The sequence below is a fragment of the Erpetoichthys calabaricus genome, chromosome 16, assembly GCF_900747795.2.
Source record: "Erpetoichthys calabaricus chromosome 16, fErpCal1.3, whole genome shotgun sequence".
Classification (NCBI taxonomy): Eukaryota; Metazoa; Chordata; class Cladistia; order Polypteriformes; family Polypteridae; genus Erpetoichthys; species Erpetoichthys calabaricus.
The window spans coordinates 5239949-5267284 of NC_041409.2; the positions used below are offsets into that span (position 1 = coordinate 5239949).

Genomic DNA, 27336 nt, shown 5'->3' on the forward strand with positions numbered 1-27336 from the left:
CATGGCGATTATTTTGATAGTTCATTACATAATCAGTTGGTCCGTGTTCTTATTTTGATCCATATATTTATTTTTAATTTTTTTTTTTTTGCGTGGCACTTCTAATGGAAAGTTGTGCAAAAGAAAGTTAATTATATTTCAATATTTATGAATGTAGGTAACTATTTTACTTAAATTATAGTTGCGTAACTACTTGAAGGCTATACCCCCATTTTATAGAGTGTTAACACATTGAAAGCGCAATATTTTTCACTTGAGTAATGGGAGTATACTTTAAAAAAAAAAATAATTGGCTGTTTAGTTAATTGAAGGCTACATGCCTTCTTTGATGTTTTATTTGTTCATACATAGTTTTTTTTTTTTTTTTTTTTTTTAATGGTTGAGAATATGTTGAATGGGATTTCTGTTTTTGCCATGGTATCAAATAGGTATCAAGTATCGTATAATTTCACTGTTACTGGAAGCAATTATATAATTCTTGTGTCGTGACATCCCTAATACACTACTGACTCCAAACTCAATTTGTGTAATGATAACATAAGAAGCTTAGTACTTACAGGAGCTTGACAGCAGTAACTGTTCATTTTCTAAGAGCAGCAGAAGTATTACTCTTGCTTTGATACCTATTTTTAAAGGCTATTCCCTGTCTCACAGTGGCAGATTAATTTTCTTTCACTGCTATTCAAGGGACAACAGATTAAATGTTATTTTTGCACTTTTTTTTTTATCTGTACTAAGAAACATGAATTAATTTATCCATTACATGTATTTCTACTGTTTTTTATTTAATGCCATTTTGACACCTGTGGAAAATATTAAAGCTTATTTTAGTATGCTTTTTTTTTTTTTTTTTTTTTTTTTTTTTATATTTTTATTTTATTAATTTTCATTGTAATCATTCCATACAAACAGATCCATTTATAACCCAACAAATTTGAAAACAAATCAAACCCCATCCCTGAGAAGGAGAGCTTAGCTAAAGGAAAATTTCTTTCAGCTTTTTAATAAGGCAACATTAGACAAAAGAAGGGGAGAAGTAAATATCTATATAAATAAGAGATGGAGAAGGGAGTTAAATACAATAATAGTTAATTCTCTTATTCTAAAATAATATTGATTAAATCCTGCCAAGTTTTGAAAAAATTTTGTACAGATCCTCTAACTGAAAATTTGATTTTTTCCAATTTCAAATAATATAAAACATCAGTTTCCCACTGACTTATAAGAGGAGAATTAGGATTCTTCCAATTTAACAAAATAAGTCTGCGTGCCAAGAGTGTAGTGAATGCAATCACCGTTTGTTTGTCCTTCTCCAATTCAAGTCCATCTGGAAGGACACCAAACACAGCTGTTAGTGGGTTAGGAGGGATTGTGATACTAAGGCTGTCTGAGAGGCACTTAAAAATTTTTGTCCAAAATGATGTTAGTTTGGTGCAGGCCCAGAACATGTGACCCAGTGAGGCAGGAGCTTGGTTGCAGCGCTCGCAGGTTGGATCCTGGCCTGGAAACATTTTGGACAGTTTTAAGCGAGACAGATGAGCTCGATATATAATTTTTAGTTGAATAATTCTATGCTTTGCGCATATAGAACTCGAGTGAATTCTCTGCTTTGCTACCTTCCACTCCTTTTCTGATATATTGATTAAGAGATCTTCTTCCCAATATCCTCTTGGATCTTTGAAAGGTAGGGACTCTAATAAGATTTTATATATTGCGGAAATAGTGTTTGTTTCCTCGGAATTGAGCAGTATTTTTTCCAGCATTGTGGAGGGTGCAAGGTGGGGGAAATCGGGCAATTTCTGTTTAACAAAATTTCTAATTTGAAGATAGTAAAAGAAATGTGTAGCTGGGAGGTTAAATTTTGAACGTAATTGTTCAAAAGATGTAAATATGTTGTCTATATAAAGATCTCTGAGCATTTTAATCCCAAAACTTTTCCAGGTATTAAAAACTGGATATACTTGCGAAGGTTGAAAGAGGTGGTTCCCTTGCAAAGGTGCCACTGATAAAAGATTTTCCATCTTAAAATGCTTCCTAATTTGGTTCCATATTCTGAGTGAGTAAAGCACAATTGGGTTATTAGTATATTTGCGATAACTTTCATTTATTGGAGAGCAAAGCAGGGAATATAAAGAAGTACTACAGGATTTTACTTCTATTGCAGACCAAGCCTGTGTATGTGCATTTATTTGTGTCCAGGTTTTTATGGCTTGTATGTTTGCTGCCCAGTAATAAAACTGAAAATTAGGTAAAGCCATGCCACCTTCTGCCTGAGGTCTTTGTAGGGTCGCTCTTCGGATACGTGGGTGTTTTGAGTTCCAAATGAATGAGGTTATTATTGAATCTAACTGTTTAAAAAACGATTTATTGATATATATTGAAATGTTTTGAAATAAAAAGAGAAGTTTAGGAAGGATATTCATCTTAACACTGTTAATTCTTCCGGCTAGAGTGAGATGAAGGGTTGACCATCTATGCAAGTCTTGCTTAATTTTTTCCATACAGACGCCAAAATTTTGTTGATAAAGAGCTTTATGTTTACTTGTGATATTTACCCCATGGTATTTAAACTGATCTGCTATGGTAAAAGGTAGGGTGTCTAATTTAATATTATATGCTTGTGAGTTCACTGGAAAGAGTATACTTTTATTCAGATTAATTCTAAGACCAGATATCTTTTGAAATTCTGTTAGTGCTGTTAAAACAGCAGGGACAGTGTTTTCTGGGTCCGATATATATAAGACCATATCATCTGCATATAGAGAAATTTTCTGTTCCAGTCCTTCTCTGACAATCCCCTTTATCTGATGAGAATTTCGGCAGTGAACCGCCAGTGGTTCAATAGCGATTGCAAACAACAGTGGCGACAAGGGACATCCTTGTCTGGTACCACGTTCTAGTTTAAAGTAGTCTGAGCAAATTTTATTAATACAAACTGAAGCTTCTGGACTGGTATACAGTAGTTTAATCCAAGCACAAATATTCGGGCCAAACCCAAATTTCTCCAATGCAGTGAAAAGGTAATTCCATTCGATCATGTCAAATGCCTTTTATGAGTCTAATGATAGTAATATCTCTGGGGTGTTTGATTTTGCTGGTGAATATATAACATTAAACAAGCGTCGGAGATTTGAAGATAGATGTCGGCCTTTAATAAATCCAGTTTGATCTTGTGATATTACCGAGGGCAGCACTTTCTCCATCCTTCTAGCTAGGATTTTTGAGAGTATCTTAACATCATTATTCAGGAGTGAAATTGGTCTATATGATGCACATTGTAACAAGTCCTTATTTTGTTTAGGAAAGACGGTGATTAATGCTTGTCGAAATGTTTGAGGTAGTATTTGGTGGTCTTTAGCTTCTGTAAATGTTACCAATAAGAGTGGAGCTAGCTGAGTGGAGAATTTCTTATAAAACTCTACGGGGTAACCATCAGGGCCTGATGATTTCCCGCTTTGTAGTGACTTTATAGCGTCTAGTAATTCTGTTAGCGTTAGAGGTTTATCTAGTTCCTCAGCACTTAAAGCATCTATTTGTGGTATTTGTGAATTATCCAGAAATGCATTAGATTGCGTGTTGTCTTCTTTGGGCTCAGTGGAATATAAAGACTTATAGTAATCTCTAAATGTGTGCATTATTTTATTATGGTCGATGATTTCTTCTCCATTCTTGTTGGTGATTACTGGTATTGCATTGTGAACTTCTTGTTTATGAATTTGTTGAGCTAAAAGCTTATTAGCTTTTTCTCCGTGTTCATAGTAATGCTGTCTAGACTTATAAATAAGTTGTTCAGTTTCTTTAGTTGTTAAGATGTTAAGTTCTGTATGCAAGGCCTGCCTTTTCCTGTGAAGAGCTTCACTTGGACGCCTGGCTTGTTCTTCATCTATTCTAGTAATTTCATTTCTTAGCTCTGACACTTTCTTGGTTTCTAATTTATTTCTATGGGAAAGATATGAAATAATCTGGCCTCTTAGGAAGGCCTTTAGAGTTTCCCAGAGTGTTCCTGCAGAAACCTCTGTAGACGTGTTTGTCTCTAGGAAGAAGCTGATTTGTTTGGATATAAATTCTGTGCAGTTCTCGTCTGCCAATAAAAGAGGGTTAAGACGCCATCTGCGAGGTGAGTACGAGGGGCTTATTGATTTTAGCTCCAAGACTAGAGGGGCATGGTCAGAGATAACAATTGTGTCATATTTGCATGATTTAATTGTAGGCAGGAAATTATTATCTATAAAAAAATAATCAATTCTTGAGTAGCTATAATGCACTGGTGAGTAGAACGAGTATGTTCTTGAGTTTGGGTTAAGAAACCTCCAGGGGTCTGATAAGTTGTGATCATTTAAAAACTGTGTAATTATCTTTGCAGTATTAGATGTCGTCCCCCCTGTCACAGGAGTCCTATCTAAGAGTGGATTTAAAACACAATTAAAGTCCCCAGCCATTATAATTTTATGAGTGTTCACACTGGGAATGGATGCAAATAGATTTTGCATGAATTCCTTATCATCAACATTGGGTGCATAAACATTTATCAAAATCATTTTACTGTTATATAAGTTGCCCATGACCATCACATATCTCCCTTCAGGGTCCGACACTACCTCTGATGCTACAAATGGAACTGTTCTATGTATGAGAATTCCCACCCCTCTAGTTTTCTTTATAAAGCTAGAATGGAACATTTGGCCAGTCCAGTCTTTTTGTAATCTGAACTGATCCTTGGTTAGTAAGTGGGTCTCCTGTAAAAATACTATTTTAGCGTTTAAGCCTGTTAGGTGAGAGCATACTTTCTTTCTCTTTAATTCGTGATTCAGGCCTTTAACATTCCAGCTCACAAAGTTAACTGTCCCATCATGGAGACATTGATTCTGAGTTTTTAATGTCATTTTATAGTTTTAATTGGTAATATGGCAGTTTTAATCTTAGTTTCAAGATTCCCCAGGAGTTGTTGCATGTTAGCCTGTTGCTGCATTGATATTTATAATTATAAGGATTATAAGAATAGATTAGATATAACCTGCTCTCCTTCTCTCCCCCCTTTATCCCCCCCCCCCCCCCATTTTGCCTCCCCACATGAGGCTAGACCCCACTTCGCGATGTTCCAGTCCTCTGACATACGAAGAGACAGAGCACGTCCAAAACAAAACAAACCCCACCCTGCAGCGGCGTTACAGAATTAAAACAGAGATATCTTTTACAGTTAAATCCTTAATACTATCTGCCGAAAATGTTCTCATTAACAATATTTAATCTTGAAATAATCTTCAGCGCTTTTAAGTTAAGATATTAAGGTTAAAAAAAAAAAAAACAACCCTGGGAGTGATTTTAAAAACTAGTCCAGGATAAACCTGGTAATTCATACTGTAATAGTATAATGGTAATTGTATAAATAGTAGAACAAGCATTAAACCAAGGGTATGAAGTTAAACAGTCTACTTTAAGGTATAGTAAAATAAAAAAAAAAAATAAATAAATAAATTAAAAAAAAATAAAAATAAAAATAAAAAAAAAAAAGAAAAGAAATAAAAAAATAAATAAATAAAATGAATCCTACTTTAATCACTTCCACATTTTCACACTCACGTCTATAACTCTATAACTCTGATTAAAACATAAACATATAACATATAAAGTCCAGATAAAAAAAAAATTAAAAAAAAGAGAATAAGAGATGTATAATTATAATACCAGTCTCTTTAAACATGGATCCAGCGATCAGATCATGGGTCTTTCCCGTGCCTTGATAGAATACGGCTCTTTAATTTTAATTAACTTTCAAAAAAAGTGTCGGAAACAGCTTCTTTAATTCTTTTTCAGCTTCTTCTTTGCTGAAGAAAATATAATGTCCGTCTTGAACTTCCACTTTCAGTTTGGCAGGATACAAGAGGCTGTATTTGATATCGGCTTCCCGTAGCATCCTTTTAATGTCGTTGTAGGATCTGCGTTTTGCAGCTGTTGATGGTGAGAAGTCGGGAAAAATACGAATAAGATTATTTTCGAATATAATCTCTTGCTTGTGTCTGAGAAGTGCCATCACATCAAGCTTACTTTTAGTATGCTGTAATGTAGTTGGATCTGGAGCAAATTCGTAATGCACATTGCTGCAGAAGAGTTTGCTGTAGTTAAAAAAAATTACTTGTTACTGTATATAGAAAATACTAAAATGAAAATTTCTCATTTGTAAATGCTGTGTCCTACATTATTGCTATATGTATGCATTTCATGTCAGGTTTAAATAACAATTACTTTAGTGTGGTTTAGGTGGAAGAAATACAGAAAGCAGCTAATCAAAGCATGACAGATCAGGAACCAAAAAATGGGATGCATAGCTCTGAATATGAAATTCTACTGCTACACGTAATCAGGTGTTGATATACCAGTCAAAGAAGAGGGTACAATTAGGCTGCAAATTATAGAAATGAAGTGGTATAGCAGGTTGCCTTATATATGCGAGTATGTGTATGTAAACACACACACATATATACAGTGCCCTCCATAATGTTTGGGACAAAGACACATTTATCCTTTATTTACTCCTCTAATGTATCAGTGCATGCTCCCAAAATCCTCCTTCTCAATGGTTTAAAATTACAAATCATACAAATCAGATGTGGTTAAAATGCACATTACAGACTTTAATTTAAGGGTATTTGCATAGTTTGGTCACACCATGCAGAAATTAAAACACTTTTTATACATAGACCTACCTTTTCAAGACACCATATTGTTTGGGACATAACAATGGTGTGAGTATTTTAAAGCAATAATATTTAGTAGTTTGTTGCTCATCCCTTGCATTCATTGATTGCTTGAAGCCTGTGTGCTGAATGTGTCTTCTTTGGTGAGACTCTTCTAAGCTTCTAATGCAGCCATCTTCAGCTCCTGCTTGTTTTGGGGGCTTGCCCCCTTAAATATTTCCTTTTGGCATATGGAAGGCATGCACTGTTGGAATTAAATGGCCATTCAAGAATTTTCCATTTTTTTTAACTTTGAAAAACACCTATGTTTCCTTAGCAGTATGTTTGTGATCATTATCTTGTTGTAGGATGAAGGACTATCCAATGAATTTGGAGGCATTTACAGGAACTTGAGCAGATACAATGTTTCTGTATACCTCATAATTAATTTTGCTGCTGCTGTCAACAGTTACATCATTAATGAAGTTAAGTGTGCCAGTACCTGTGGCAGCCATACATGCCCAAGCCATAACACCCCCAACCACTATGATAGGGTGGTGTGCCTTTTATCTTGGGCAGTTTATTTTCATCTCCACCCTTTGCTCTTGCTCTGATACAGGTTAACCTTTGTCTCATCTTTCCACAAGGCCTTTTTCCAGAATTGTGCAGGCTCTTTTAACTACTTTTTTGCAAACTGTATTCTGACCAACCTGTTTTTGTGGCTAACTAGTGATTTGCATCTGACCTCTGTATTTCTGTTCATGAAGTCTTCTGCCTCCTGAAGACTGTTTCTGATCTGTCGGACAGGTGTTTAGGGCTATTTCTTTACAAGAGTGAGGATTCTTCCATCATCACCAGTGGAGGTCTTCCTTGGCCTGCCAAGTCCCATTGCAGCTACTTAACTCACGAGTGCATTCTTCCTTGTTAGTGACATTCCAGACAATTGGTTTAGGTAATCCTAAGGTTTTACTGACGTCTCTAATGGTTTTATTCTTGTTCTTCAGCATCATAATGGCTTCTTTGACTTTCATGGAACAGCTCTTGTCTTCATGTTGAACAATGGCAACTACAGACTCCAAAAGTGGTCTGTAGGTAGAAGCAAGCCTAAGTATTTTATGCCTACACTGTCGAAGCAATAAAACACACCTGAATAATCACAAACACCTGTAATACCAGTTGGCACAAACATTATGGTGCTCTGTAATGGTGGAACCAAAAAATGTCATTTCTGCATAGTGTGTACGAAACTTATCCCGATATCATTAAACTAATTCCTGCAATGTGCACTTTAATCATGTCCAAATTGTTTGATTTGTAATTTTAAACTGTCGAGCCCAAGGGTTATTCAAGAAAAAATGTGTCTTTGTTCCAAACCGTGTGTATATATATATATATATATATATATATATATATATATATATATATATATATATATATATATATATATATATTCAGTTTGATTTTCCATTTTTTTCTAAGTTTTGTTCTTTAATTGCAGGTGAAATAGATCGGTGTTTGAAGAAGGTTGCAGAAGGGGTAGAACAGTTTGAAGATATTTGGCAAAAGGTAGAAAATGCAAAATTGTATCTTTTTTTTATTATGCTTTGAAAAAGTCATAAGTGAATAAAGCTTACTGTATTGATCTAACCCAATTATATTTAAAAGAGAGGCCATTTCCCTTGTTTCATTATTGGCACAGGAATGTGCACTTCTTTTTTTATTAGAAGTTGATGTTTGAAGCTGTTTTTATTAGATATTTTTTGATGGCTAGCTATGTATTTCAGTATTCCTGATAGGCAGGACATTGGTTCGAATGAGCTTAATGCATTAAAGTCTGGTAACCATTAAAATCACTCTAGAGATTATTAATAGTTTTAGTTAAAGTATCTATCTATCTATCTATCTATCTATCTATCTATCTATCTGTCTGTCTGTCTGTCTGTCTGTCTGTCTGTCTGTCTGTCTGTCTGTCTGTCTGTCTGTCTGTCTGTCTTTACTTTTCAGATACTTGATGTTTCTGTTTTCCTGGATTTCCTTATGCTGTTCACTATTTTTTTTTTTTCATTTTCAGCTTTACAACGCAGCAAATGCAAATCAGAAGGAAAAGTATGAAGCTGACCTCAAAAAGGAAATCAAAAAGCTTCAGGTATGTGATACATAAAAGATGAAGATCTTGGGCATCGAACAGTGCATAAAAGTCACCTGTAAGAAGCATCTCAGACAGTAGCTACATCTTCCAGAATGTTTGAATATAAAGCTGCATACATGTACTTCAGAAATTGGTTGTTGCAGTCCTGCCACTTACAGTACTTACTGTAATGCCAAAGAGGTCAGATAAATAAACATGGTGTTTTTTTATTTAAATAAAGTAAACATACAAGGAAGTGTGCCTCAGTATAGGTTCTGAAGCCATGTATATCTGATGACAGGGCTTATCTAATTGCCTAAAAGTCCTTGCCTCAACTAACCTCGGTATCTAGAGTCATTGGGTGCTGTGTTTTAAGGTGTTTTTAAACACTAATAGCCCAGCCTCAAAACTTCTGTAAAGGTCAAGCCTTATTTTTACTACATTCATACTAGGCTAGAATTCCCACTAGTAACACTTTATGTACTGACAATCCTATGCCTACAATTTCTCTGTAAGAGCTGGGTGTGTAGTGCTCTACATATTGTTTACATGAGTTCCTTCTTGGGGCTGTCTTGTTTCCAGTAGATTGAATGTCTTGTAACACTACCCATAGCATCAGATTTTCTTCTAAGGAGGCAGCATTGCACCTGCCTTTAAGAAAAAGAACTACTTTTTGCCAATCAAGAAACCTAGAGTTAGAAGGGAACAAGATAAACTGGGTATTTTTATTTCACTGAGTTGATGAATCAGTATGCCAGCACACAGAAATACATCATGCCCTAGATGCTGGTAACACAACCTCCTCATCTTGGTTGTATTGTCTAATTGAGAGTCGGTCATACAAATTAAATATTGGAAGTGAAAGAATCCTGCTTCAGTCTACTTAAGAATCTTACGCTCTTGCTTTTTACTTTTTCTAGCTCTCAGAAATGTTCTTTGAGGAATGATGGCATAAATCATCTTGTACAGACTTTGTACAGAGAATGTGCACATTATACACACATTCAACTACTTCAGGAGAATTTTGATTTCAAAGGGAAGCAGGTCTCATTTTTAGGCACTAAACTAGGGGATCCAATCCTTCTTTAATCACTGTCTCTTGAAGATTTTCTGTAACCTTGGCAACAACTTTTTACTCAGTGCTTAGTACAGATTTTATTATTTATTTATTTTTAAACTATTTTTCAAAGAAAGAATTATCAGCTTCTTCTTTCTGTGGCACTACCAGCATCCTCCTGAACTGCAATAAGTATGTGCTTGTTTAAAATGACTATACTTATATATGAATTTTAACAAGAATAATAAGAGCTGCCAGAAAAGTTGCATTTTTAAAAAAAACTGACAAATGTTGTTAAATCCAGTGTAAGATTTTTAAAGCTTTAAAATGTTTTTGTTCTTTACAGAAAAAAAAATAATTTTCCAATTTTTTTATATTTTAAAAAGGAAAAAATAAGAGTTATACATTATATATCACAAGATATTGTGATATGCTATCCACAAAGCTAAAATATTTATTCAGTTTGATTAAATTATTTTCCCAAGGGGAAAATTTGATTTGGCAGCAGATTTTATGGAGGGACTCGTAACATAACATTAAAAACACAGCAACATAGAGCAAAGACATCAACATAAACTTAGTACAAATAAATATTATGCTCATTGCTATATTTTATTTATAGTGAAACAATACCTAAAACATATTAGGCATACAAATTAAACCAACTTTTGGACTTGATTTATGATTGATATGAATGCTAACTGTTCATCCTGTGATTTAAGCCTGTGGATGTTTATTAAAGTTTTACTTATTTAGAAGATTAATACCAGTCTGAATGAAAGAGTGTTTGAACCACTTACTTTTTATCCTTGGAGCATTGAACCTGTGACCTGATTACTACAACAAGAATGTAGTGAGTAAGTTCCTTCTGACAGAATATACTTTGCTTTCTGTAATTTTTGCTTATTAAACAAGTCTCTGAGATTAGACTATTGAGATCTTATTTTTTTGTTCTGTTTTTGTATTTGATTTATTGTGTTTTTTATTTTGCTGACATTAAGACTTTTGAACGAGGCCAGCAGAGTATAAAGTAAAGACAATCTCAGTACAAGATTTATAAAAGAGTGATATAGTGGTAGGGTTCATATTAAAAGACCCAGTTTCCTTTCCAAGATGATTATTTCTTGTGGGCAAATGGAGTGTCTGCTGAAATCAATTATAGGTTCTTTGATTTTTGTAACTTTTAGGTGTACAAAAGACTCTTCACACCAGTTAACAAAATTGTCTACCACTGGACCATGAATAGTTTCATTTTCATTCAGTAGACTAACATCTTCATTAGTATGATCTGGTGCTCCGACCAAAAAGAATACAAGATTTCATATTGGTGATGGTACAATTAGAAATGGGCTTCTGTCTGAAATTATGCCCTATTGTCACTTCAACATCTTGTATAACTTCAAATTTAAGTGAATGTTCTTTTCTTATAATCAGTCTTGTCATATGTGCATGATTAGGATCTCTACAAACATTACAATATCTCCCTATTATAAAAGAAAATCCTGACGAGACTTTTTCAAACAGATAATTTCAAGTCCCACGAGATGAAACTTTGGCCATGTGAATTTTTTCAAGTCACGCCCTCCTCTCAACCATATTCAGCTGCGCACCCGGCCCCCTCACCTCTCATTTGTCTGAATGCTTTTGACAGACAAACTTCCTGCTCTCTTAGCTCTTAATTTTTATGTTTTCCTAACTTTAAGATCCCAATAAAATCAGACTTCTTATGTCCAAATCTTATTGAAGCATTTCATCCCAAAGGGTTATCAACAGAAGAAATGAATACACGAGCAATCCTAGCAGAGAGAAACAATGAAGTCAAACAAATCAATGCGAAAATTGTTGATCCGTTACACGGCAAATTGGATAAATGCGTATCAATAGACTATGAAAATAGACATCAACTTACAATATTCCGAAGAATATCTACAACTGTTAACACCGTACGGTCTTCCACCGCCCGAATTACTGTTGAGATCTTGAGATGTCATTCATATTAAAACATTAACAGTTTCCCGTTAGAATAGCTTGCACCGTATGGTCTTCCACTGCCCGAATTACTTCTGAAGAAGGATGTATCCAAGAAAGGTAATGTAGTACATCTCCCGCGGATAACATTAGACACCAACAGAGATCTTGATATGCCATTCGTATTAAAACGTTAAGTTTCCCATTAGAATAGCTTTTGCAAAGACAATTAACAAAAAAAAAATGAAAAATGTTTTTAAATATTTTCTAACCTTTATGTAATACTTACCTTTAATGAGTATGAATCATTTAATCTTAAGGGAACAAATTGTATCCTACTTGCTTCTTCATTTCAAAAGGTTTTACTCATGTCATCTCATAATCTTTGTTTGCTTAAGATGACACAATTCAACTCATTTTGTTCCAGTTTGTAGTATACACAGCAGACCTGGGATAAGTTTAGGACAGGGGTGCCCACACTTTTTCGGCTTGCGAGCTACTTTTAAAATGACCAGGTCTAAATGATCTACCTACATTAAAAATGCTATATATATATATATATATATATATATATATATATATATATATATATATATATATATATATATATATATATACATACAGTGGAACCTCGGTTCACAAACGTCTCGGTACACGTACAAATCGGTTAACGACCAAAAAGTTCGCAAAACTTTTGCCTCGGTTCACGACCACACACTCGGTATACGAACAAGCCAGTTTTCCTTTCGGTTTCAGTCTCTCCCTGTGCATTTCCTGTGCAGCGAGCAAGATAGAGAGCGAGAGAGCGCGTGACACACACACACACACACACACACACAGAGAGGCCAGAGGCAGCGTGAGAGAAAGGCAGCACGAGAGAGCCGAGTGCGCACACGCACACACACACACAGGCAGCGCCAGTGAGAGAGAGCCACGCACACACACAGGCAGCACCAGCAAGAGAGAGGGTTGGACTCATAAGGTAGAGAAGGCAGTTAAAGAATGCACTGGGCTTGATTTTGTTTTCACTTCTGTTTACAGCGATCAGTTCGTAGTGTGCATTGTTGCAATGTTACTTTTCTTGGTGGTTTATTAAATTACGGATTTTTTCAAATGTTCATTTTTTTCCCTGTGCTTAAAACTCATTAAAAAAAAAAAAAAGTGTTTTTAGCCAGCGGTTGGTAGCACTATAGCGTGAACTATTGCAGTGTTAGTTTTCTGTGTTGTTCAAGGTTTTCTCAGTGTTATTCAATGTTTTTACATTTAGTTTACTATTACGCTGTGCATTCTATGGTTTAATTAACTATATTTGTGCTTAAAAACTTAAAAAAAAAAAAAATATTTACATACAGTTCGTATGGTCTGGAATGGATTAATTGTATTTACATACAATCCTATGGAGGAAATTGCTTCGGTTTACGACCAAATCGGTTTACGAGTTTTGGAACAAATTATGGTTGTGAACCGAGGTTCCACTGTATATATACATATATGTGTGTGTGTGGAAGAGAAGGTCTGAGATATGGTTTGCATATTTGCAGCTGGAGATCCACAAAGGGAAAAAATGAATCACGTATCATAAAGTAGTTTTTATTCCTGAGCTTTCAGCCCCTACCAGGGGCTGAATACATGAACATCACAACGCCATCAGAAGAAAGGATTCACGATCACTGATCTACATGCATACTAAATCAACAGGACATACATTTAACTGGGACAATGTACAAGTAAGATTTAAGGCCAGTACCAAAAGTGCCAGAGAGCTGGCCGAATCTTGGCTATCAAATGAGAACGCCAACAACAGACATTTGGACATAAATCCAGCATATGTAAACTTAAGAAGAACATGTTCATAATAAATAAAATCTTTACAACCAACAAGCACCCAAGGTTCACACTGACTTGGCCCCCCAAATATACTGAGTATATTTTATACATAAAATATATGTTGTTGTTCCTTGCATAACTGAATAACCTTTATGGCACAATAACAATTCAATACATTTATGGTCACTACAGTATTTGGATTTAATAATCTTCATGTGCGAAAAGGCTGACTCGCATAAATAAGTAGAGCCGAATAATGCAGTCAAGGAGGTAGCACATTTCCTCATGTTTGGGTACTTTTCCTCTGTGAGTAAGTTTCAAAACTGTCCAAGAGCCCCAGACTTCAGCTGAATGTCATCCTGTAGTTTCAAAATCTCATCCACCACTGTAGAGGAGTTGTAGGTGAAACAGTGTTACAATTTTTGATGTGGGTGAATCACCCTCAACATCTTCCCTAAATGGATAGCACTTAAATGTAGCGATTGGCTCAAGTAAAGCTGAGCCTTGAAACTGTCTGTCAAAGTCTGACAGGCAATTTTCAATCTGCTCTGTGTAGCGTATGCTGTCAAGTTGCGCACACGCCTTCCATTGCATCTAATGATCGAGTGACTCACCCGGATCGATGCTTCGGTATGTCTGCCTTTGCTTTTGAATTCAGCCGAGTGAAAAATGACGGCTGTCCGATTAACTACGATTTTAGTTCCCTCTCCTTTCTCAGATCGCTTTTCGGAAGGAACTCAGTTTCTTAGTTTTTATGAACAGTTCGAAAGTGCCTTTCCACATTTTTCTTCTTTGGAATAGCAGGGATAGATTGACAGATCAGACAAACACACCTCGATTGTGACATTGTGAGAAAAAAAATCCTCTTCCAATTCCACGTCCAGCCCATACCCTCCCCAAACAAAATTTTTTTTTAAATCCCTTCTTTAGTTGATATAAATTGGAAGGCTAACTAGATCACAGCCAGAGTTTTGCAGTAGCTCGCGCATTTGATCGTGCGTGCAGGATGACCAGTGTGTTAGAAGAAAAGAGATCTCAGACTGGCCGCCCTGTATGTCAATCAAGCGGAAAATGCCATAGGGAGGATATATGATAGACTAACATTTAAAAAAAATTTTTTTTAAATGAAGCGCGATCTACCTGCACTACCTTTGCGATCTACCGGTCGATCGCTAGCGATGCATTGGGCACCCCTGGTCTAGGAGCTGTTTTCTAGTCGGTTTCCAGTGCTGCAGTGCACATGCTATTCAAGATTTGGGTTTAAAACTATATGATACTAAACTTTGTAGATTTACACCCCACAAAGTTTGCTATAAAATGTAACCTCCTATTAGCTAACCTGCTAATAATTATCAATCCTTTCTTAATAAGTGTGCCTCCTAACCTCACACTCCCATTTTGTACTTATAGTGAATATTTTTATTTGTAAAAATGTGCAAGACTTTATTTCTATTAAACATTATTTGTTTTTATTTGTTCAGATTTGTCCATATCTGAATTTTATCCAGGATCTTACACTAGATTAAAGCATAGTTAGGTGTTCCCGTGTGGTGTCTTGTTTCATAAATTCTAAACCCTGAAAAGCTTTCATTATTATCACACATTTATTTAAATTGAAGCTGACGGGCAGATCTCCCCATGAACAGTGAACCAGATGACTGTCTCTTTAGCCCTTACAGTTTTTTGTTTCAGTTAAGTGTGTGTTAGTCAGCCTGGTAATGAATGGGATAACTAAATTGGGATCATTGCTCTGGTGGTTTTATATGGCTTTCTTGGCATTTTATGACCAAATTGGTATCATTAGATCCCCAAGTGTGTTCATTAGTATTTATGGTGGAAGTGTATAGATTGAGTTATCCCAGTAGAGTCAAGAAGAGGTCTGTGTTTTTAACATGCTTGTTGCTATAAGCAGAAATATCAATATTCTTTGTTGTTACTAAAAGTTAAGGAGTACATTAATTAAACTTTTTTTTTTTTTTTTTTTAAACAGAGATTACGGGACCAGATTAAAACGTGGGTGGCTTCTAATGAAATAAAAGATAAACGGCAGCTTGTGGAAAACAGAAAATTAATAGAAACGGTAAAAACATTTTTTGTGTTGCTAGTATGCTCTTAAAGTGAAAGTTTTATTGATTGTATAAATAAGATGTAAAGAGTTTAAGAAAATATAAACTGTTTTCTTTCTACATTCCTTTCGTACAACAGCAAATGGAGCGGTTTAAGATTGTAGAGCGTGAAACAAAGACAAAGGCCTACTCTAAAGAGGGTCTGGGTCTGGCACAGAAAGTAGACCCTGCACAGAAGGAAAAGGAGGAAGTGGGGCAGTGGCTTGCAGTGAGTAGGAAATAACAAATGAACAGATTATACCTCAAGAACTTAACATGCCTGATATCCGTGGTTGAGAAGTAGATGTTTTTTTTTCTTTTTTCTATTAGAATACAATAGATACATTGAATATGCAGGTGGACCAGTTTGAGAGTGAAGTAGAATCTCTGTCTGTTCAGACCAGGAAGAAGAAAGGAGACAAAGATGTGAGTCCTGATTTTTCTTTACAATATCTGTTTTTGTCTGTGTGTAAAGTTTTGTCCTTTTTTGACCATTTCAGTAGGTCAAGCCCTTTAGGATGGCTGATCTGATTTTTGTAAAATATCATAGTTCAACCATACAGTACATCTATAGTGTCTTTGAAATTTCCACAACTTATTGTGTGTACAAGTAAGCCCGCGATTCGCTAGCGAATCGTAAATCCAAGAATGGCAATCAGTGTCTGTTCCGTCCGATATCTGGATGGATGACATATCATGGAGGGTGGGTGCGTCTGGGGAAATGTCATTTAATTCCATAAGCATATCTGTAATAAAGCGGTTTCGTTTTGTGGAGACGTGATTCCGTTGCCTTTGCTGACACCGACTGCTGGCAGAGTGGAGCACAGCAAGTTTAGTTTACAGGTTGTGGTGTTCGTGTGCCAGCCACTGAGTCTGGGAAGCCGCTAGGTTAGAGTCTGTGACCGTTATGTGATCTATATTACTGGCACAGTGGATTAGAGCAAGTGTAGCTCATAGGTTGTGTTGTTTGCTCGCCACCTACTGACTCTGGGAAGTCACTGCGTTCGACTCTGGGGCGGGCGCCGCCGCGTTTTGGGAAGCCGCTGCGTTTGACTCTGGACTCCGGGGCGGGCGCCAAACTGAATGACCGTTATGTGATCTACATTACTGGCACAGTGGATTAGAGCAAGTCTAGTTTACAGGTGCTGTTGTTTGGGCGTAAACAGGTTGTGTTGTTTGGGCGCCACCTACTGACTCTGGGAATCTGCCACGTTTTGGGAAGCCGCTGCGTTTGACTGTACAGGTTGTGTTGTTTGGGCGCTCAGAGGTTGTGTTGTTCGGGTGCCACCTACTGACTCTGGGAAGCCGCCGCGTTTTGGAAAGCCGCTGCGTTTGACTCTGGATTCTGGGGCGGGCGCCAAGGCCGCAGTGCGCATGCGCCTCGGTGTGTCCACCGTGCATATATTAACTGTGGTTTAGTAAGATAGATTGTTTCCTTGTTTCTAGTCTGAATTAGGCCTGTTAAATTAGCCAGAAATAATGTTTATATATTTAAATGAAAAATAAGTAAATATTTGAACTAAGGTTAGCAATTCTGTATGTATGAATGTTTGTATATACTTTTTTTATACTTTATTATTATGGTAACATTCACAGTGAGAACAATCATCACCAGTAAAAAAAAAAAATACTAGTGGAACTCCTACAACTGTTTTTTTAAAAGGGGAGGCATCGGCACCATTGTTTTGTTTTCCATCTAGTACTGACAGCTGGGTAACAAAATCTTAAACTGTCTCAGCGATTGGCATGGAAGCACCATCTTTCACCCCTGTCACTCCTCTTTCTATGGAAGTGTCCTTTGCCTTCACAAAAATTACTTTCCACTGGGCTTCACCCTAACCCTGCATCCCATTACTCACACCTGTCCTTGTGCCAGCAAGACACATCATAATACATTTGTAGCAAGACACCAGCTGAGTGCTACTAATGGGACTATGCAGCATTGGCATAAGCGATTCAGGCTTTACAGAAGCACCTCAAGATGCAGCACATGTGTAGCAGCATAGCGAAGTGCAGAGTCGGTGCATGTGGTCTTTAAGGATTTAAGAATTTTTGTTTCTACTTTTATTGCTTTCTGTCCTGATAGGAAAGTAAGAATACAGGTCAGTTAGTAAGAATGTGACAAGGTGAGAATAGCAACGGAAGTAAAAGAGTAGGAAAGAAGCAGGCATGTTGAAGGCAGACTTGTTTTATTATTTTGGAGATGTCCAATGGGCAGCAGCAGGGTACCATTTATATTGTGGCATTCAGAATAAAAATCCATTTGGCACCTGCGGACTCACCTAGAAAAGCAGGATTGTCAAAGTGAGAAGTCGGGGTGTATACAATCTGTCTACTTTTTTTCTCCATTGCAGATATAACAATATTGTAATAAAGGTGGCCTGAATAATTTTAAGTATGCCAAAGTAAGGTTTTATGTGTCAAAATTAGTAGCCACATAAGACGTAGGCTAATTGTGGTACATAACATAGTGACTGACATTGACAAAGGTCTTTAAAGTAGAATTTTAAAGAATTCTAATAAAAGGAAAATCAGAATTATGACAGTTTTTTTTCCCCATTTCCTTTAATGGGAAAGTCATGAATCTCAGGTTTGAGAGAGAGTGAGACATAATCAGATGCAAAAGTATACATTTAGGGCACCTGAGAAGCGTATACAAGCACTGTAGATCAAAGTGAAAAGCAGTAGCACACCTTAGGGTGTAAGTTTTTTTTAATGAAGATAATAAATTAATCGTTCAAAATTCTAAAAAGACTGATAATGAAAGTCATACAGTCAGTCATTGTCCAACCCGCTATATCCTAACACAGGGTCACGGGGGGTCTGCTGGAGCCAATCCCAGCCAACACAGGACGCAAGGCAGGAACAAATCCTAGGCAAGGCGCCAGCCCACCACATGATAATGAAAGTGAAGTGCAAAAACAGATCTGTTTATAAAAAAAAAAAAAACTGTAGCCTTGATATTGCTTGTCTGGAGTAACTCTGTCAAAATTAGTGTGGGTAAAAAAAACAATCATTTGTTCAAAATTGAATGTCAGCTTTTATCCTTGAATACGTCATTTAAATAAATTCAAATTACATTTCAAGTAATGATGTTTAGTCTGACCGCCCTAGTGTGAACGGTCTCACCACTAATTTCAACTATTTCCCTCTACTTGTATGATTCACAGTGTTCATCCAGCATAGTTGGTTTATTTATCAGATCCTTAGATAAGCAGGACTACATAGCCTTCAACTTTTTTAGTCTTAAACAGAGAATTCTCTTATCCTGTCATCTTAGGACATGCTCTTTATGCTTCGGGTGAACTTGTTAGCTCTTTTTTTGCAAGGTTTCTAGTGTTGCTATCTCTTTAATAGCACAGGGAAAAGAATTGTACAAAATATGCATATTTTATATTGTTCAGTTTTTAAAATGTTGTCTCAATTTTTTGTCTTTTTAATGGAGCAAAGCTCCTAAATCCTTTCCATGTTTACCCAGTGTTATAGTTGCTCCTGTGTTCATAATTAATACTACTTTGCCTTCAAGTAGCACTGTCTGCATTAAACTGTATTCTCCAAGTGTTGGTCTAGTTTTGTGAAGATTATCCTGGCCTTTTTTAGAATTTCAGTTTTTTGGTTTGTTGGGTAGAATGCCCAGTGAGAGCTGTGTACCCCTGTAGATTTTTCTTCTTTTTGTTTCCCTCAAACCACCAAAACCACCCATCCCACCCAAAAGCCATTTAATCTTATTACCAGAGTCATATTTGGAGGCTTACATTTTGATATTGTATATAAGGGTATTATTCTTCTGCTAGGAAAAATATCTGTCTTATAAGATCATATATATTTATTTGTTTTGTTCTGTGATACTTATTCAGTAATATTCTTACCTAATCATATTTGTTTATCTTATCTTGTAATTTTCTCTTTGACATCTTGTAAATATTGAGTGTTCAAAAATCCATAAAAGTAATGCAGTGTAGAGGTTTTGACAATGTTCATTTAGAATGTGGGCTTTATTGCATATTTATTGTTGCTTGAAGCAAAAACTGCTTTTCATCTTGAGCATGCAGCAAAAATTATAAGATTGTGTGTCTTCAAACCTCAGTTCTCTACGTGTTTCAGTTGAAAAATTGTTTAGATGTTCCTATCTAAAAAGCTCAATCTTAAGGACAACAAAGCTTATTTTCTCTTTAAAAAAAAAAAAGTTGATAAGTAATGGACGGTTACCAGCATTTTACTACAAATAAAGTTACTGGGTCTGGAATCAAATCTAGTGTTTTAGAGTGATAAGATGCCATCATGACTAAAGTATATTATTTTGCATTGCTATTCCACCAAGTATTTCAACTGCATAACCTTAACAGAAGCTTACTTAAGGTTACATAATGTGTTTGTGGCATGATTTACCTCCATGGTGTTAAATCTCAGTGTGATTCGGCTCAGAATTCTGTTTAATTTCAGTTAAGCTCGGGTCAGATTTGGGGTAATGTATAATGAGCCACTTAACAGTGCTAAGCTCACATAACTTGCAAGATAGTATTCTGCGATATTTCTATGCGTTTTGCCACTCTAAGGTAACTCATAATTGCTTGTGTGGGACAGAGCCTTCAGCCAAAACACAACAGTGTGTAACTGAGAGGCTGTAAAGCCAGTTTTGGAACAAACGCAATCTGAACGATTGGTTAAATCAAGCGATAGTAATGACAATATGAATTGGTCATCAGATGTAGACACAGATAATGAAACTAATGCATGTGACACTGTACGACTAAACTGCTGTGATGTGCCTGGTGAATACAGTCAACCGAAGGTTCACCGTGGTGCAAGTAGGTGCATGACAAAAAGCAAAATGTTTGCAATTAAGTGACAAGAAAGACGTTAGCCCCCTTAAGCACTGTTTAGAATGTCCATGTCAGGGAAATGTGGAAGTCACTAAGCCTTGGTCTATGGTAGAATATAACAGCATAAGGGGGGCTGAGTCAGTCATCCAAATCCAGGCACTGTCACTCATGCTCAAGCAATACAAAAAAAACGTTACAGGAAAAATGTGCAAAGAAACACACTTGTACAGTTCCAATTTCAAGATCAGGCTGTGTGTTCATGACTGTTTCAAAATGTCACAAGACATATTTGTACTAAATCTGCAGCTACAGTAGTGGACCCTAGACATACCTTTCTTACTGCTTTTAGGTTTATGTTTTGATATTTACATGTTTCTGTTACATGAAATAACTATTTTTGGTTGAAAAAAGTTCAACCTTTTTGACATATTGTTCGGTAAACATAATGCTAAACATGTCAAAGTAGCACACTTCACTGTTCCAGTCACTAGCTCACAGTGCTTCTTTGATTACCTTCTCAGCAAAACAAAAAAAAATTGAATATCCTACAGCGCTGCTGTTAACAAAAAATGTAATACAATTTTTCCTGTATTTCTTTGATTTTGTTTTTTTAATACATTGTATCAGCCATATGATAATGGATTTCCTAGGAAACACCCTGTATCAATTGTAGTCATTCTGTTCCCAACAGCATCTTCAATCAGGTATGTAGACATCAAAGCTTCCATTCTAAATCTCACCAGGGAATGTAGACATTATTATAAGACACTGGGGAGTTGACATGCCTCATTAATTTACATAATTATTTGTTTGTTAATGTAATAATAAGTTTGACATGTTAACATTTTGCCAACAGGAGAACATAGACTTTAAGTATAAGGTTTTGGAGAACAAGTAAAAACACTTCAGTAATGGGCTGTTAAGAGAATTTTTTTTTTTTTTTTTTTGAGTTAACAAGAGCTTTAGATTCAGATCATTCCAGCAAGAAAGGACTCTTGACTTTTTTTTTTATGTAATAGTAGCAAGTGGCCACAAGTGAGTCAACTTTATTGCCGTGGTACTGAGCAAGCAGTCAGAGCTTTGATGAACATCTGAGAAAATTTGTGAAAAATAAATTTTAATATTAAAATTTATAAACAATTTTATCATTCTTATAAACGCTACAGTAAAATCCCATACAATCAGGAAAGAAGAAAACATAGCATGCTTAAGGCTGTTATGCCACGCTTCTTTCTTTTGTTAACTAAATTTTCTGTGAATTATTGTGGGTAGAGTGGTGCATATACATAGCAACTTGTAGGGCATATGCACGATAGCGATTACTGGATGAAGTGCTGCTGTTTTTTCTCTTTACTTCATTTCTATACTGACTTACCTTTGTGTGTTCAGAGTTAGTGATGTGGTCTGCTGTGCTGAGATTGGCTCACATCTTGCAGGGGTTTCGTGCATATAAATACTTGTCTTAGCTGTGCTCAAGCTAAAGCAGCATCTATCTATAAGGGTGGCCATATTTCTTGTTCAAAATAGAGATATAATCAGAACTGGACACATGACTTCATATAGCATGGATCCATCCATCCATCCATCCATTTTCCAACCCGCTGAATCTGAACACAGGGTCACGGGGGTCTGCTGGAGCCAATCCCAGCCAACACAGGGCACAAGGCAGGAACCAATCCTGGGCAGGGTACCAACCCACCACAGGACACACATAAACACACCAAGCACACACACTAGGGCCAATTTAGAATTGCCAATCCACCTAACCTGCATGTCTTTGGACTGTGGGAGGAAACCAGAGCGTCCGGGGGAAACCCACGCAGACACGGGGAGAACATGCAAACTCCACGCAGGGAGGACCCGGGAAGCGAACCCGGGTCTCCTAACTGCGAGGCAGCAGTGCTACCACTGTGCCAACGTGCCGCCCTAGAGCATGGATATTTATTAATTTTACTAATTGAACAATTCAGTCATGTAAAATGTCTTTATTAATATTCACTTACTTAGTAAATTGTTTCCTTATTTTTTTTTTTTTTTGCATACTGACAATATTTAAAGTAGAAATGAAAACTGCTACAAGCATCCTAATCTAGGAAAAGTCCTCGCTGTTGTTTTTATTTCTAAACATTCCAAAAAAAAAAAAATGAAACAAGCGTCACCAAGAAGTCTTTCATTTCTGCTGTTGTCCCACTGCCTGCTCTCCAGATTGCTCTTTCACATCTGAAAAAGAGGACATTTTCAGAAAAAAAGAGAACCTCTGGGCACCCTTTATCCATTTATCTATCTATTTTTTTTAAAGTAATATCAATAGATCAACTCTAACTTGTATATTGAAAAAAAAAGAACAAAGCAGTCATAAACAGATTTTCTTGCGTTTGTACAAGTTTCCCCCCTTTAATCCAACCAGTCCGACTCAAGTGACCTTTCAAGGGGAATGCGTTTGGTTGCAGAATGGAACCTGAGTTGAATGCGGGTGAAAGAGGGTGGGAGTAAATGGACACGGGATGAAAGTCTGTGAGTACTTGCCAGGAACAAGGCAGAAGAGGCAGGCTGCAGACTCTATGTGGAACAATCTCCCTAAACCACCACCTCCCCATCGAAGGGCTTTAGAATTCAAACATTAGCTTGAAGCAAACATGCGTTTGTGCGCCACACCAGGTAGGTGTGCAATGTTCATCTATAATTCATTTTAATACCGGACTTGACATCTGGTATCAAAACAGAAGTCAGAATTTTTGTCCTGGTTGAACGCTATCTGCTGTTTACAAACACTTAAACTTGAGTGGAACCAATATTAAGTATAAATCCCTGAAAGCATTAATTACATTTAAATTTAGCACAGTTGTTTTGTCATTTGATGTTTCTAACAATAAATATTTATTATTCAGTTATTCTCAAGTTTAACACGGGTGAGCTCTTCTCCTGCTATCTGACCCTCATCATCTTAAGGTTCAAGATTTTGTTTTTTTGTCTTACCCATGTTGCATGATATGCAGGGTAATTATTTTTAAAAGTTCTCTAATTATATTTTATATTCCCTTTATAGGCATCTTTAGGTTGCTGAATGAAGCAGCACTTTCAGATTTCATTTGAAAAACTATAGCTTCCTATGATAATGAAGGGCATCTTGTATCAACACAGCCAAATTTATTGGAAGAGTTGGTCTCAGCCAGAAATATACTCAAGATTTCAGCTAGCCCAACATCAAAATGTGTTGTTTCGATTTTATAGCCATTCACCCAATAAATGCTTTAAATTTGCAAACAGAGAACTAATAATAAACATATAAATGACATATAGTAAATTGCATTAAGTGTCTTGAAAAAGATGCATTTTTTTTTTTACAAAACCCATCTATAATCTGTCATAATGACAGACTTCAAAAATAAAAACCATAGTGCAGTTCTTCAGTTCATTAATTACATAATTAACATTTTCATACATGGAAAACATATATATACAAAGGAATGAATTAATCAGTCAACAAGTAAAGAAACAGCAAAATTAATCAGTTTTTCTTCTTAGTAGTTATTGTGATGAATGAAATGAAAGCAGATAAATGTGCAAAAGTTTTTGAACAATTGTATTTTCCAAAGTAAAGCAGAAACAGTCATTCTTATGTAAAGCTGAGTTCTAGATATGCTATACGGGGCTCCCTACTAACTTCTTCTTTCATTGCAGAAAGTTGAGACCGTGGGCTGTTTCTTGGCATTGAAAGATGTCATCTTGTATCTCTTCCTGTCAGCTTTCAAAAGGCAGTAATTAGTCCAATGGAAAACATTGTAAAGAAATTGTGTTAATCTTCCCTCAATCTGTACCAGAGTATTGTTTTTATTGTTCTTGATCTGGAAATAGTAAGTTAAGGAAGTCCGACTGTCCCGCCTCAAAAGGCAATGCTGTCCATCACTCCTTACCACTGAATATGCAGAAAAAGAATATTCTCCACGCAAATACTTTTTTGTATAGTAGTAGTTGTAGAACATTTTAAAGACAGCAACACATAAGGACTAAACACCACACCATGTACAATTATTTAAGAGCTAGTACTATAAACTGACAGCTTATATTCACAACCAGCCAATCAAACGTAATGGACAGGTAATTCCTTTGCCCCACTTTAGATGCAATTATGATTACATTAGGGGCAATTGGGGTAGTGCCCCTCCATTCCCAGAAGATGCTGCTGCTTTGCAAAAATTTAAATAAGTAGTAAAGTCATCTCACTAATTTAATGTATTGCTAAATGATTATTAGCAAACCCAGCTTGATTGTCATAATATTTTCTTTGCAAAATTCATCATATACTCAATGCAATTTATTATCTGGAAAAAAAAAAAAAAATTATATATATATATTTTTTTTGTTTTTTGAGTTTGAGAAATTTTCTTTGTACATGGCACTGCTAACCTGTTTCCAAGTTGCCTTGGGTGTAGGCCCTTTAATCCCATAGTGTTTCACCGTAAACTTGTGCATGTGTAGCAGCAGAAGCTCAAATATTCTGTTTTTTCTAGGACTTGGAAGAATAGGGTCCCTTCATGTGACTGTTTTTTTTTATTTAAAGATTGCAATGAAATAGCATCAAAATTGTCATTAATTGTGTTGATTAATTTAATTACAATTTAGCATTTTTCCTATTTGATTGAAAACTTGATTCAAGCCAGGATACTTCCTAAGACTCACTGGTGATGAAATATTCAATCCAATGGATTCAAAACAGAGGTGTGCATCTTTTAAAACCAAAGCTACCACTGTGTGAGTTATACATAGCTGTGCTTAAATTTAAAATTACAGAGGTTATAGCTTTTCCATAATCTAAGAATTTTATGATACAAGTAGTACCACAATTTAAAGATGTCTCTGTGTTGAAACCAATGTAATGTCTGAAACGTACCATGAATACTTCGATTGAAAATTTCTTTAAATTTACACTCAAATAGTACATTATCTACAATTCCAAACACATTCAGACCTAAAGCAACTTTCTAAAACAAATATTTAAGAGTATTTAATTTAAAATAGCCACAAACAATGGTGGCCCATAAAGATGCAAATTTTGCAATTGACTTTTTCTATATTATTGTGAAAATCAGCAGTATGGAGCAAGGTGTTGGCTTCTCAATCACCTAAAATTAAGACAGTATGTACAAGAAATAAAACACTGCAATCTATTTTTTATAGTATTTGGAAACTGACTGTTCAGTTTACAGTCCTATGCTATCTATCTATCTATCTATCTATCTATCTATCTATCTATCTATCTATCTATCTATCTATCTATATATCTATCTATCTATCTATCTATATATCTATCTATCTATCTATCTATCTAATGTATTTCATGAAAAAAATCCTCACAACATTGCTAATTTGTATATGGATTTGTAATATATTTTGCATTTCTTGTTTTTGGGTTAGACATTATTCTCAATGAAACATGACAAGTTATATTGTCATGTTAATTTTGAGTAGTATTTAGGTGGACTCATGTAGAGGGACAGACAGCTCTGTGTTCTTGGTCAAGGCAGACAGGTGCTGTTGCAGTTTTGAAGATCTTTTTATGTGTTCTAATATGTAGCATTCAAATTGAACAGTACCTGTCACATAATGAAACTGATGATTCCCTGCTTACTTTAATTACCTTTGTTTCTGGGAAAATATCAAACACTGGCAAGGTAGTTATATGGATATAGCTGTTTGATAGCTCCGGAGGTATCTCATTGATGTTCAGACTGGCCACCATATGTGAGGAATATACATATTCTCTTCACGTCTACATTTATCTTCTGAGGTCTGATTTCTTTTTCTTTTTTTTTCCTCCCACATCTCAGAAATGTGCAAATTAGGTTAATTGACATCTCCGAATTTATCTTGTGTGAGTGAGTTTAAGTTTATGCATTATTGTGCCTTTCAGTACTTCAGACCCATCCAGGTCAGGTTGCTAGTGTTAACTGGTGCTCTACTTTGCACAGTTGTCAACAAGACAGCATCCTAACATGGAATGTCTTAAAACATTCGGAATGTGTCCATTTCAAAGCATCGAACATTTTGATTTTAGAAAACATTCCTCTGGCATTTGTAAGGTATGTTTACGACAGCAAAAGGAAATCGTGAGCATTAAATTTTATCATAGATTCTTGGCAGTATTTTTCCAGAGAAAAGGAGATGTCCCTGCTTACTTTTTTGTTCACAGTGACTGGGTGGCATTTTCATGTAAATAAGGAAACCATGCATGTGTCTAAAGCAGTTTAGTTCCACATTTTAAATGTGAAAAATATAATAATAAATTGTTTATAATTTTGATTGATACTAATATGGTATTACCTTTTAACTTTAACAAATTTATCGGGTCAGATTTGACCTAGTTTTCTACTTGAAATCAGTAAAAGCACCTTAAGTTTCACCAATTCAGGATGAAACTAACTTTTCTTATATTTTTCCCAATTACTAAACAACTAAAAATTAAATTTCCATAATTTGTACAGCTTCTAACAAGTTTTTACCTTGCCTCATCTTTGGGTCATTTGTGACCCACTCTTAAATATAGTGGGAAATTCACTAATGTCATTTGTATTGTTCAGTTTCCATGTTAATGTGTTTATGAAATAACATGTCAACATAGAAAATTGTAATTCACATATACTGTATTAGTACAAATGTGTTAATCTTTGAAGAGTGACAAAATCAGCACTGTTAAAACAGTGATGACATTTGTATTGAGCTTTATTTACACTCATTGCAAAGCAAACTTTAAGTG

General features: G+C 35.7%; 1 protein-coding gene across 4 annotated transcripts in view; it reads left to right on the plus strand.

Moving 5' to 3' along the window:
* LOC114667077 (CCR4-NOT transcription complex subunit 3-like) overlaps positions 1-27336 on the plus strand; it is a 106982-nt gene that overhangs the window by 41088 nt on the left and 38558 nt on the right. For all 4 annotated transcript variants that reach the window (XM_051920154.1, XM_051920156.1, XM_051920157.1 and 1 more), the window contains exons 3-7: positions 8173-8240; positions 8746-8820; positions 15645-15734; positions 15860-15988; positions 16090-16185. In XM_051920154.1, coding sequence (XP_051776114.1) covers positions 8173-8240; positions 8746-8820; positions 15645-15734; positions 15860-15988; positions 16090-16185 — 458 coding nt within the window. The remainder of the gene's footprint in view (positions 1-8172; positions 8241-8745; positions 8821-15644; positions 15735-15859; positions 15989-16089; positions 16186-27336) is intronic.